This window comes from Mauremys mutica, chromosome 4 (assembly GCF_020497125.1).
Source record: "Mauremys mutica isolate MM-2020 ecotype Southern chromosome 4, ASM2049712v1, whole genome shotgun sequence".
Lineage (NCBI taxonomy): Eukaryota > Metazoa > Chordata > Testudines > Geoemydidae > Mauremys > Mauremys mutica.
Window position 1 is genome coordinate 50,832,457 of NC_059075.1, and position 13,056 is coordinate 50,845,512.

Sequence of the window (13,056 nt, forward strand, 5' to 3'; positions counted from 1 at the left end):
TCGGGATAGAGGTGTAGTAATTGGGTGTCTTAGTTGTGGGTCTCAAGGCTGCCATTATTGTATGCGTTCTGAGCATAGTGGACTTCGGCTTTCAGAACTGTCATTAAAGCACCTTTCTGGAACATTAAATAGACAGTCTGTGTTGTAGAATGCTGAACAATCCTATTGATACACTTTTCTAAAGTTTAGGGGTGTTCTGGGGCTTTGGTTCAGGCCTCTCTATATACATGCTCTGTTAGTTGTACAGCTCAGTTGAAAGTTTGAGTTTGTTAGACTTCTAATTCTGTGACTAAAAGCCTGCCTGTCTGCTTGTTGGACACATGTTCCTTGAATTATTTAAACACCTTTATTAAATGCCATTTTAAAAAAATACTTTAAAAAATCCAGATTGTTACTGTAAATTTCAATATGAAGAAATATAGTAGGGTTTATAATGAGTGGCAGTGCGTATATATTAGTAACATTTCTTTTCTTTACAGATCATTAACTCATACAATGCTATCATTTTCCTACCAAATTATGGTTCAGAATGACATATAGATGGATAAAATAAAAACCTTTAACAAGTAGCAGGTCAAATGCTTAAACCTTGAGAAATTAAATAGGTAACTTTCTAATTTTCCTTTTCTTCCAGAGGCAAAAATTTCCATGAAGAAAATACTCCTCATTTAGAGCCAAATTCTCAAAAGTGACCTCTAAAATTGTACCCATTGTTTTTGTATGAATAGTTTTTCCCGTGCTTGTTTTTTGTACATATACACTGTTAGCTCTCATCATTCTAATCCTTCCTTCGGACTCTCTCGTTCTGCTGTGTTCATTTAAAGCCATTTTTGTTGTAATTTATTGTGATAGCAGTTGAATGCCCCAACTAAAGATCTGCCTTGGTCAATCCAGAGTCAGACCAAACATAGCCAGCCTGAACCCAACCTGAGAGTTCTAGTCATTTTCAGACCAATCCTGTCCCAAACCTGACACTTCCCCCCAAACTTGTGTCAGCACTGCCATGTGGTCCTTAACACTCGCCTTGGTGTGGGTTTCCTGCAAGCCTAGGCACATGATTCATCTCTGGCTGCCTTGTGCCCATGGGGTCGATGCAGAAGTGGCTGCTTCTGCTGACCGCCATCGCCTCGCTGCACTGTGCTTGCTGCCAAGTGAGGGGCACTACAATTTGTCAGCACACTCACTCCATGGTGAGTTTCTTTAAGGTGGTTCTGGCCAGCAGGACGAGGCACACACAGCCACTGCTACATCAATCCCACGGACAGGAGGAAGTGATCAGCGATGACCTCACCTGACCCAAGCCTGAGAGGGTTAGGTGGTTTTCAGATCCAACCTGACCCAGATCCGTTAGTTTTGAGACAGGTTGCAAGGATCTAGTCCTAATTGGGACAGGGCCCAATTGCATTTGGTGCTGTACATACAAAACGAAGACATTGTCCCTTTCCCAAAGAACTTAAAATTCATCATCATCAATCATCATCATCACATTCAGTTGAACCACTAACATGTGCTCTAACTGCTATGTAACCTTGTTTTGTTGCATCTTAGATGTCATTGTAAGATGCTGCAAGACAGGCACCATGGGGTTTTCTTTTTTCCTCTCTCTATTTGCTCTGTTCTATGGGCATAGAACATTTGTGGGCACTAAAAATAATAAGCTGAATAATTTGAACACACACAAAAATCAGGTAGCTAGAGATCTGTCTAATACAGATATAAAAGGCCTAATTTTTGTGTGCACAGATTTAAGCATAAAAAATGCACGCCTAAAACTTGTATGTGCAAAATGATGACTGCAGTTTTAAAGAAAATGTGAAGATGCTGTATTAAGATGCCATATTTTCACAGAACATTCAACCTTGCCTCTAATTCTGCTGTCTCCGTCAGTTGTGGGTGAGCAGACACACTCAATCAAATACATTTCTCATAAGCCTTCCCTCCAGCTCTTTCTTCTCTTGTTATTCTCCATAAAAGAGTGTGACAGCTTATTTACTGAGCTGATTGATTTGGGTGTATTCAGAATCAGTTCTGCTTGGTTTAGTGACTAAAAGAAATGTTAACTACTTTTTACTCTTGTTTACCCTGCAGACCCAACACAGCTGAGAGTGAGCAAGTTAGAGTCTATTCCTGGAAATGTACCATCAACAGAATTGTTAACAAAGTTACAAAGTTTGACTTCTGTGTGAACCCAAAAGAACCCAGCTTTAGTTTGAGACACTTAAGACTAGGCTATGTCTACATTGCCCTCTGTTTGGACGACAGGGGCATGAATAGCAATGCGCACCAAAGTGCTGCTCTGTAACTCCCCTGTGTGGACACTGCATGCATGTATTAAAAGGTTCCTAGTTTGCATTAATATAGTCCTGTTTGAAGAGGACCACATTAACGCAAACTACGAATCTTTTAGGTGTCAGCGTCCACACAGGGCAGTTACAATGCAGCACTTTGGTGTGCACTGGTATTCATGCCCTTGTAGTTCAAACTACAAGGCAGTGTAGACAAGCCCTTGGTTTGGAGGGCAGGCAGTTGGGGGAAAAATCTCTTTACTTTCAACGTGAGTAATTGACATGGAAGTCTTTGAGAGACAATAATCATGGAATGCCAGAAGGATGTTTTTATTATCCTTGTACCACCACACTTGAAACTTGTTTATAGTGCTGTAAATGTATATTTGTTTACTGATCTCTGAGAAAACTTTAACTTCCCACTTTATGAGCATAAATATCATCTACATACATAAATCAGCCAGTAACGCATCTAAATTATTTCATTTGCACTCATAATTGATTATGGGTCTAAATTTAAAGGCTATTAAAAAAAATCTAGCTTCCGGATTCTAAAGTTTCGACAGTGATTTATTTTTCATTCTCAATTTAGTAATAATATGCTTCTTATTCAACAGAAATTTTAAGACTGTGAAGATCAAAGAGTAGGTTACATAATCTAGTAGATCTATCTGAACACCTAATCAATTTTTATTTTTATGTTCTGCGTAGTAGCCGCTCAGTGTAAAATGATAAAATATTCATGCTTCCTTCAAAAGTAACATTGTTTTCTTTTTTTTCTACTTTGTTCTGCCTTTTCCTCTTTCCAACTTGCTGTCTCAGTCTCCTTTCAGCCCTGGCTATGAGGTATGTACTAAATTTACTACATTCTCTCTCATAATATCAAGAACAGATGTGTTAAAAGTTCAGCATCTTTTATTTTACAGCCCTGATGTTAGAACTCATCTTAAGACACACGTGGGTTAATTCAGATTTGTATGTCATGTTCTTCAAAATTCAGAGGTGTTTGGTTCCAAAGTTTTGATTTGTCCGTGAGAGAGAGAATGACCAGCCACACAGTTAAGAAGTACATTCAGATTCCAAAATGCACATCCACCCAGAGTTAGGAAATTCAAAGCTTACTGCTTGTTCTTTGTTGTATTTACAGTAAACAAATGCAACTGATGTAAAATTGACACCTTTATTCTTTATGATCTGGAGAAAGGGGTAAACAGTGAGGTGGCAAAGTTTGCAGATGATACTAAACTGCTCAAGATAGTTAAGACCAAAGCAGACTGAGAAAAACTTCAAAAAGATCTCACAAGACTAAGTGATTGGGCAACAAAATGGCAAATGAAATTTAAAGTGGATAAATGTAAAGTAATGCACATTGGAAAAAATAACCCCAGCTATACATACAATATGATGGGGGCTAATTTAGCTATAACGAGTCAGGAAAAAGATCTTGGAGTCATTTGCATAGTTCTCTGAAAATGTCCGCACAGTGTGCAGAGGCGGTCAAAAAAGCAAACAGGATGTTAGGAATCATTAAAAAGGGGATAGAGAATAAGACTGAGAATATATTATTGCCCTTATATAAATCGATGGTACGCCCACATCTCGAATACTGTGTACAGATGTGGTCTCCTCACCTCATAAAAGATATACTGGCACTAGAAAAGGTTCAGAAAAGGGCAACTAAAATGATTAGGGGTTTGGAGAGGGTCTCATATGAGGAAAGATTAAAGAGGCTAAGACACTTCAGCTTGGAAAAGAGGAGACTAAGGGGGATATGATAGAGGTATATAAAATCATGTGTGATGTGGAGAAAGTGGATAAGGAAAAGTTATTTACTTATTTCCATACTACAAGAACTAGGGGTCACCCAATGAAATTAATAGGCAGCAGGTTTAAAACAAATAAAAGGAAGTTCTTCTTCACATAGCGCACAGTCAACTTGTAGAACTCCTTACCTGAGGAGGTTGTGAAGGCTAGGACTATAACAGTGTTTAAAAGGGAACTGGATAAATTCATGGTGGTTAAATCCATAAATGGCTATTAGCCAGGATGGGTAAGGAATGGTGTCCCTAGCCTCTGTTTGTCAGAGGATGGAGATGGATGGCAGGAGAGAGATCACTTGATCATTGCCTGTTAGGTTCACTCCCTCTGGGGCACCTGGCATTGGCCACTGTCGGTAGACAGGATACTGGGCTAGATGAACCTTTGGTCTGACCCGGTACAGCCATTCTTATGTTCTTATGAGGTCATTCAAGCATAAATGAACACATGATTTGGACTGTAGAATCTTTATTACCAGTGATGATGTATGGTAAGGAAAACACAGATTCACTTTCAGATATCTGGGAATTTTCAGGGCTGGCAGTGTTTTAAAACATGGTTTTACTTCTGCAGTGCACAGACCTCATCTGGAAAAAACTCAGTAACAATAAACACTAAAGCCCTATGTAATATAATAGAAGAGCATATACATCCTCATTTTCATAAGGAGAACACATTTCTATTTTTGTAATGGAGACTGCATGTCAAAGGTACTGTCTCTGGAAAAATCCATGTTGAAACCCAGAGAAGTTTGTTTAATGTTGTACACTGCTAAAGTATTTGAAATGGTGAAAATTTGGCATTTTTCCCTTTTGTAGAATTTCAGGGTTGGAAGGGACCTCAGGAGGTCATCTAGTCCAACCCCCTGCTCAAAGCAGGACCAATCCCCAGACAGATTTTTATCCCAGTTCCCTAAATGGCCCACTCAAGGATTGAACTCACAACCCTAGATTTAGCAGGCCAATGCTCAAACCCCTGAGCTATCCCTCCCCCCATAACAGCTGTCTGAGATGCACCCATGGAGGAAGAGCAGGCTTTGAAAACTTCCTCATTGTTGGTAGGAAAGGAAGAATGATTGATCAACAGGTGTACAGAGTGTATTAAAATGCTCAGCTGAAGATTATATCAAGACTGGTAGGCCAGTCTATTAGAAACCATGTCCCTCTGGCTAAAAAAAAATCTGAGTTTTTTTAATTCTGTAGCACGTACTATAACCAATTAACCTCAAAATTATCCACCCACAGAGTAGTACGATGCAAATGGATACATAGGAAAATGTTTTTGTAATGCATAGCATCATCTTTATTATAGATGTGTGCAATAGTTGAAATGCGAGCAATTAGGGATTATACTTGGTGGTCTATGAAAATCACGATTTATTTGTTTAGAAAATTCATGACTGTGTAAATGGCAAAGTATTAAATTTCACGGAGTTCACATGGAGAGAATTTTACAAGTAAATTTAGTCAATTTCAAGGACAGAATGAATTTTACAAGTAACATTTAGTCCTTGAAAATTGTCACATTGCAGGGCAGCTGCACCACTATTCCCTCCTGTAAGGGCCACCCAAGGCACCTGCTCTCAGGCTTGCGGCTCCTCAGTTGTCACCTCTCTTGGGTGGAGACCCGCATCTCTCTCTCTCCTGACTGGAGTTTTTTCTAGGTTAGACAGTTCCCTGCCTACACTGTGAGTTCCCAGCAAGTCAGACTGCCTAAGTAGGCCTGCTTTGCTTTCTCTTCAGAGGCTATAAAGAGCATAATTGCCCACAGTTATAAGTTACCACACAGCTCTTTCCAAGCATTTATTCTTAAGGTGAAAGCCTTACAGAGAAAACATTTAACAATAAAAGAACCTACACTCATGCTAATAAGTTTACCCCCCAACTTCAGCAAAGACCCTGGTAGGAATCAGTCCTTCAAGCCCCACACAGGGATTTTCCTGTGGTTACAAGTTCATAACAGCTTTTGCTCAGCACAAGAACACTTATGAATCTGTCAGTCACTCCTTTATATGGTTTGGCCTCTGATCTTGTTTTCATGAATCAGGTGATAACAGACAAGGTCTCCTCTCAAGGCAGAGTTTCAAAAAGCTGATTTCTTGCATAACTGGAGGAAGTATATTTGCATACACCTTGCCCTAGAGATTTCCTAGGAAACCCACTTAACTTTAAAAGTTCATTCTTGTCTGGCACATTGTTTCAAATAGTTCTTTGAAACTTATAACACTTCCCAGGGTTTACATTACTCATGTCTCTTCCTTTCACCTCACGAGATGTTATATACAATCCCACAATAATACATAAACATTTGCATTTTTAATACAGTGAACTCCTAAGATACTTAAACTTAATTCAGTAAGGTTGGTCCAAGATATTACAGGAAATTGCCATATCTGTCACAAAATTGACTAAATTTACTTGTAAAATTCATTCTGACTTGAAATTGACTAGCTAAGGTAATTTTTTTATATTAAAAACTGCATTGTAGACATTTTCCTTTTAAAAATAATATTTAAAAGTTCACAGTTTGGGGGCATTTTCACGATTCCTGTGCCCTCCATGAAATAATGATTTATTCACAGGCCATAATTATATTGCATGTTTAGCATTTTAAAATATTTTTGAAACAGATTTCACTTTTGGGAAGACAAACTAAGCTAACCATTTCCTTGGTAAAAACAGTGTCTTAAGCTTTGAATTTTCAAATTCAAATATATTGTTATATAAAATAGAGGATAATAGAGTACATATTATAATGTTGTTTTTGTATATGTTTCTAAAATGCTGAGTTTTAGAACTAGGTCTGAGTGGACTTAAGCTCTGAAGTTTTACATTGTTTTGTTTTGTTTTTTAATGCAGTTATGTAACAAAAATATATATTTGTAAGTTGCACTTTCAAAATAGAGATTTGCAGCACAGTACTTGTATGAGGTGAATTGAAAAATACTATTTCTTTTGTTTATAATTTTTACAGTGCAAATATTTATAATAATAAATAATATACACTTTGATTTCAGTTACAACACAGAATACAATATATATGAAAATGTAGAAAAACATCCAAAATATTAATACATTTCAATTGGTATTCTATTGTTTAACAGTGTGATTAAAACTGCAAGTTAATAGCAATTATTTTTTTAATTGCAATTATTTTTTTTTAGTTAATCACATGAGTTAACTGCAATTAATTGACACCCCTAGTTAAAATTATTTTAAAGTTGGCCATTTAAGAAATTTAATATTGTTATCTCATTTGTTTTGGCATGAATGACCTTAACTTAATATAACAGACCATTCTGAATTATTAGTTAAAACTCATTCAAAAGTTGTGTTTTTGCTACATTTGAAAAACTTGAGTTTCAACTAAACTAATTATTGTTTTATCTAATTGTTGTTATTATAATTTAGACTCTAGATGGGTCAGATAAATAGATCAGGTTGCTATTGTGATATTAGCAGTAACTCAACCAGTCATCCCTTCCTGTCTAGCTAATTTGTGTGTTGCAGTTCTCTTGGTTGAAATTCATAAACTGAATGAGGGGGATTGTGTACATGTGCCAAGGGCTCTCATTGGTAGAATATTAGGCTCCATCTGTCACTGCTTTTAAGGGCTCAGTGTCTATATGCTAGCTCCTATGTTTCATTATTGGAAAATCCTGCTCCAGTGGACAGGATCAGGTTCATTAGAATGGGATTCCTAATGGATAAAGTGAACCCCTCCCCTGGAGGATGGAGACTTCAGTGGGCTACTGCCCTCTTCCATATTCTAGTTCTCTGCCCCTTCTCCCTGTCATCCTTGATTACACCTTCCACATTCCCCCTACATTCCTTCCCCCTCTGTGCCCCACCTGCCCTGTCTGCCTCTTGGCTTTGATAGAAATTCACAAAATAATTTTTTTTTAAAATCTATTTCTTTCCAACTATGACAGTCAAATTCCAGAGTTTCTTATCCCAAAAGTTTACATGGTAAGTTTGCCTAGATATTTTTTTTAAAAAATAATTAAAATGTAAAATATATATCCTATGTCCCAAAACAACTAAACCAATAAGTCAATTGCAAAGTAAGAGCCAGATTCATCAGTACTTTCTGTACTCTTTGCATTGCTCTACAACCGCAAAAAGTAGCCAAAGCACAAAGTGAATCTGGCTCTAACTGTTAAACATTAAAAGCAGCAAAGAATCCTGTGGCACCTTATAGACTAACAGACGTTTTGCAGCATGAGCTTTCGTGGGTGAATACCCACTTCATCGGATGCAAGCAGTGGAAATTTCCAGGGGCAGGTATATATAAGCAAGCAAGAAGCAAGCTAGAGATAACGAGGTCAGATCAATCAGGGAGGATGAGGCCCTGTTCTAGCAGTTGAAGTGTGAAAACCAAGGGAGGAGAAACTGGTTCTGTAATTGGCAAGCCATTCACAGTCTTTGTTTAGTCCTGAGCTGATGGTGTTAAATTTGCAGATGAACTGGAGCTCAGCAGTTTCTCTTTGAAGTCTGGTCCTAAAGTTTTTTTGCTGTAGGATGGCCACCTTAAGATCTGCTATTGTGTGGCCAGGGAGGTTGAAGTGTTCTCCTACAGGTTTTTGTATATTGCCATTCCTAATGTCTGATTTGTGTCCATTTATCCTTTTCCTTAGAGACTGTCCAGTTTGACCGATGTACATAGCAGAGGGGCATTGCTGGCATATGATGGCATATATTACATTGGTGGAAGTGCAGGTGAATGAACCGGTGATGGTGTGGCTGATCTGTTTTGGTCCTGTGATGGTGTTGCTGGTGTAGATATGTGGGCAGAGTTGGCATCGAGGTTTGTTGCATGGATTGGTTCCTGAGCTAGAGTTACTATGGTGCGGTGTGCAGTTGCTGGTGAGAATATGTTTCAGGTTGGCAGGTTGTCTGTGGGCGAGGACTGGTCTGCCACCCAAGGCCTGTGAAAGTGTGGGATCATTGTCCAGGATGGGTTGTAGATCCCTGATGATGCGTTGTAGGGGTTTGAGCTGGGGACTGTATGTGATGGCCAGTGGAGTCCTGTTGGTTTCTTTCTTGGGTTTGTTAAACATTAAAATATGATTTAAGGTTGAGTCTACATCTCTTCAACTCATTATAGATATCACCTGGTATCGGTCTCTTTGGGTCTCTTGTTTCGTATTGATATATACATTTTTTAATATTTTTAAAGTAATTCCCAGACATAAAACTGTTAAACTGGGAGCAAGGATTGAGAGTTTATATCAGTAACTTGAGAGTAATAAATAAACAAACACTCTAATTGTTGCCCAAACAGGCATGACAAACCCAGGAAATTCAAAGTTAGGGTTGCACTTAAAAGAAATTGAAATACGTTAAGATATAGAAAGCACATTTTAAAGACATGCTATTTATTACATACTACTATAACAGTCAGACAATAATGGTAGTGCACCGTGTAGAAAATCAAGTAATTTTATTTTTAAAATTACTAAAAATATTGTGTTTATAGAAGAAAGTGGTAGGCCAACTCTTACAATTTTTTTCTCTTACTGACATCTCAGGGATGTGACTCCCACTATTTGGTCAAAGGGGTTCTTTTACTCACCTTAGGAGATGCCATAATTGAGATGAAGGAAAATAATTACAATTATTAACCATGGCTAATTTATTATTAAAGAAAGAAAAAGAAAACATTAAACAAACAACACAAATGACAGAACACAAATGATAAATTACTTACTTCCATTATGATCTGTTTTGTATGTCTGTCTGTGGAGAACTTTTAACAGAGATTACTGTACTTCCTTGAGAGTGAACCTGCCTTTGGTAAGGCACTTGTCTCTGGGTAATTTGAGACCAAGGTCTATTATTTCTCTCAAATTATTGTGAATCTATTCTTCGTATCTTATTAGAAACTTAAAATTGTTTATTGTTGGGCAAAATAATTTGTTCAAGGGCAGGAAGATCCTGCTGGTTTTTTTTTAATAAATAACTAGCTAGTTTACGGTTGGGCAAAGTCAGTTATCTTAACTAAATCCTATGAAATTGAAGAAAATATATAAATCAGTTACTTAGAATAAGCCATACAAGGAGTTATATTGAGACAGGCCAATTATGAATATTAAGAAACTTAAATACAATTAAATCCTATTATTTCTCTATTTACCAGTGTTTGCCCCGTCTTCTCTCCAGGAATACCTGTCTAACCATTTGGTGATTAATAAACTGTTAGTTTTTTCAAGTTGTAGCAGCAATTTCATATCGCAATAAAATCATTACAAGAGTTGTAATCTAATCCCTTCATGCAGTGTCTTAGTTAACTTTGTTTCACCAATCCATGTTGAAGTCTTGGGGAGGTTTTCCTGGGGTTGGCTTCCTCTTGAGTATGCATTTCACAAAGGTGTGTGCCATTTACACATTTAAGAAGTACACAAAAGTTTTACAACATTTCCAACTACATATATTTTTCCTGACATTTTAAACATGCTTTTCTCTGAAAAGTGGGGTTGGCAAGGCTTACTTTACTCCTAGACTGATTGTTCTGACAACACTTTCTACCTTTCCTTTTACAATTAGGTCTTTTCCTAAGACATTAATGTTTTACATGGTTTGTCTTCTTAACACAATCTCCCTAGAGTTACGGTTTTTTGGTTATAGCAATTAAATGTCTATTAAATATTTTGTACAAAGCTCAGATTTCAATAACCAGTTAATCTTTTAAACATATCACAAAGAAAATAATATAAAGTTAAAGCATGGTAAAGTTTAAAATGCAGCTTTTCTGAGTCACTTTTGAGGGCCATAAAAGACTAGGGAGGGTTTATCTTCCTGACATTTCCTTGTTCTTAGGAGATAGAAGCAGAAACCTTCTGGAATTTCTTTGATTAGCATTAACATTTTGTAACATAACTAGCTAAATATAATATGTATTGTTATATTTTCAAGCATCTTAGATATAACATACTTGTCTTAATATTCAACACAGAGGCAAACAAGTAACAACCTAATAAAATAAGTTATAATCATTTTATTACTATCACTTTTGCATTAATATTGCGATCTCCCTCCTTCCCTAAGGCCATTTTACAGTGCTCTGGTAGTGCAAAGGGGCCTCGTGCGATATCTCTGTACTGCAATCATGGGGTAGGATGGCAGCTTGAGTAGACATAACCAGGCTAGCTTTAATCTAGCAGTGAAGCAGTGAAATTCTATATTCTAGCAGTGAAGTTCTGGCAGCGTGCGCTTCAGAGCAGGCTATCCCCACAAGTAATTACGCAGGGCTTTGGGCAGGTTTGTACAACCCGTGCTGATGTGTGTGCTGCCGAAGCTTCACTGCTCTGGGACCCAGCCAGATTAAAGCTAACTCTGCTAGGTCTACTCAAGCTGCAGTCAAACCCCATAATTGCAGTACAGACATAGCCAAAATAAGGGTGACACTTGAAAGCCACTTATGCTTCCATAGTGGTTATGTATAAATGAGAATCAGCCAATTAATGTGACTATCAAATATTATAGCAACATGATACAGGAAAGCAAAGGAATTGCACATAGCAGTTTTCTTGTTTTGCATGTTGACTCAATTAAAATGTTCAACTCCGGCTGAGAAAACTTTGGGGAGATTTGGCATTAAAGACTCTATGCATAACTCGATGCAGTTCCAGCTAAATCTTCCTGAAGTAACAAAATGTTGACACGTAGGTGGGATAATATAGAAAAATATAGTGTATCTTAGAGTAAATATGGGAACCTTTTCAGGTTGGATGACCATTTACATTGTTAAAATAGACTGAGACACAGTACGAAGCTAGCATTTAGTTCCTCTGCAAATTGTTATGGCACAAGCTCTGTGATAATATAATGCCACAATGTTCTGTTATTTCCCTTATTTGTACTGAGTCATTTTTTAATTAAAACAAGCTTTGTGGTTTTAAAATAAAAAAAACTAATCTTTTACTTTCTGCCTTCCTATAAAATGACTCATTTAATTACTTTTAATTCATAAAAGCCAAAATACCATAAGGTACCAGAATACAAGCCTGCTTTATCTACGCATTAGTGATATCAATTATAGTATGGTACATTTTAACTTAGGAAGTATTTGTATTGCTCTTGAATAAATATGAAAAGCAATGCACCCATTAATGAATGACAATCCTGAATGCTAAGTAATTATTTTATTTAATGAACATGGTGATTCAAACTGAATTAGAGGGTAAATTTTTCATTTAAATCTGTGTCATGTTTGCTACATGAGACAAATTCTCTAACACCTAAAATATAAACTAAATAATTGTAAAACATTTAAGGTGTCATCACAAATAACTTTAAATCAAAAAAAATTTTAAGCTAAAATTTTCTGTCTTCACATGACTGTTTTTGTTACTATATTAAAGGGTCAACATAAGTAGAGTTAGAGAAGACCTGTCTGATTAAAATCCATCCCCTTTAAGGTGTAGGATACATACTACGGTATGTATCAGGTACATTAACTCCTCATTTAACATCTCCTGGTTAACGTTGTTTCGTTGTTATGTTGCTGATCAATTAGAGAACATGATCGTTTAAAGTTGCGCAACGCTCTCTTATAACATCATTTGTCAGCAGCCTGCTTTGTCCACTGCTTGCAGAAAGAGCAGCCCGTTGGAGCTAGCTGGTGGGGGCTTGGAACCTGGGTGGACCGGCAGCCCCCCCTCAGCTCCCCTAAGTTCCCTGTGCAGCAGCCACCCAGCAGGCTATCAATATCAGCTGGACAGTTCAGCTGTCCCTCCCCCCACTCCCCTGTGCTTCTCCTGCCCTCTGCCTTGGAGCTGCTCCCAGAAGCCTCCTGCTTGCTTTGTGCGGGCTGGTGTGGGGAGGGTGTGCTAATGTCAGGGTGTCTCCCTCCCCCCCTGCTTCTACTCCCTGCTCCTTTATCCCATCCGGAGGGGAGACACGACAGGGCTCAGGATGGAGGGAGCTTGCTGGCAGCAGCTGCTGTCTCAACT

General features: G+C 37.7%; 1 protein-coding gene across 6 annotated transcripts in view; it reads left to right on the forward strand.

Moving 5' to 3' along the window:
- PRKD1 (protein kinase D1) overlaps positions 1–13,056 on the forward strand; it is a 294,163-nt gene that overhangs the window by 219,328 nt on the left and 61,779 nt on the right. For 5 of the 6 annotated variants that reach the window (XM_045016463.1, XM_045016460.1, XM_045016462.1 and 2 more), the window contains one exon: positions 3,108–3,131. The exons of the other annotated variant lie outside the window; for it this stretch is intronic. In XM_045016463.1, coding sequence (XP_044872398.1) covers positions 3,108–3,131 — 24 coding nt within the window. The remainder of the gene's footprint in view (positions 1–3,107; positions 3,132–13,056) is intronic. 6 annotated transcript variants of the gene reach the window in all.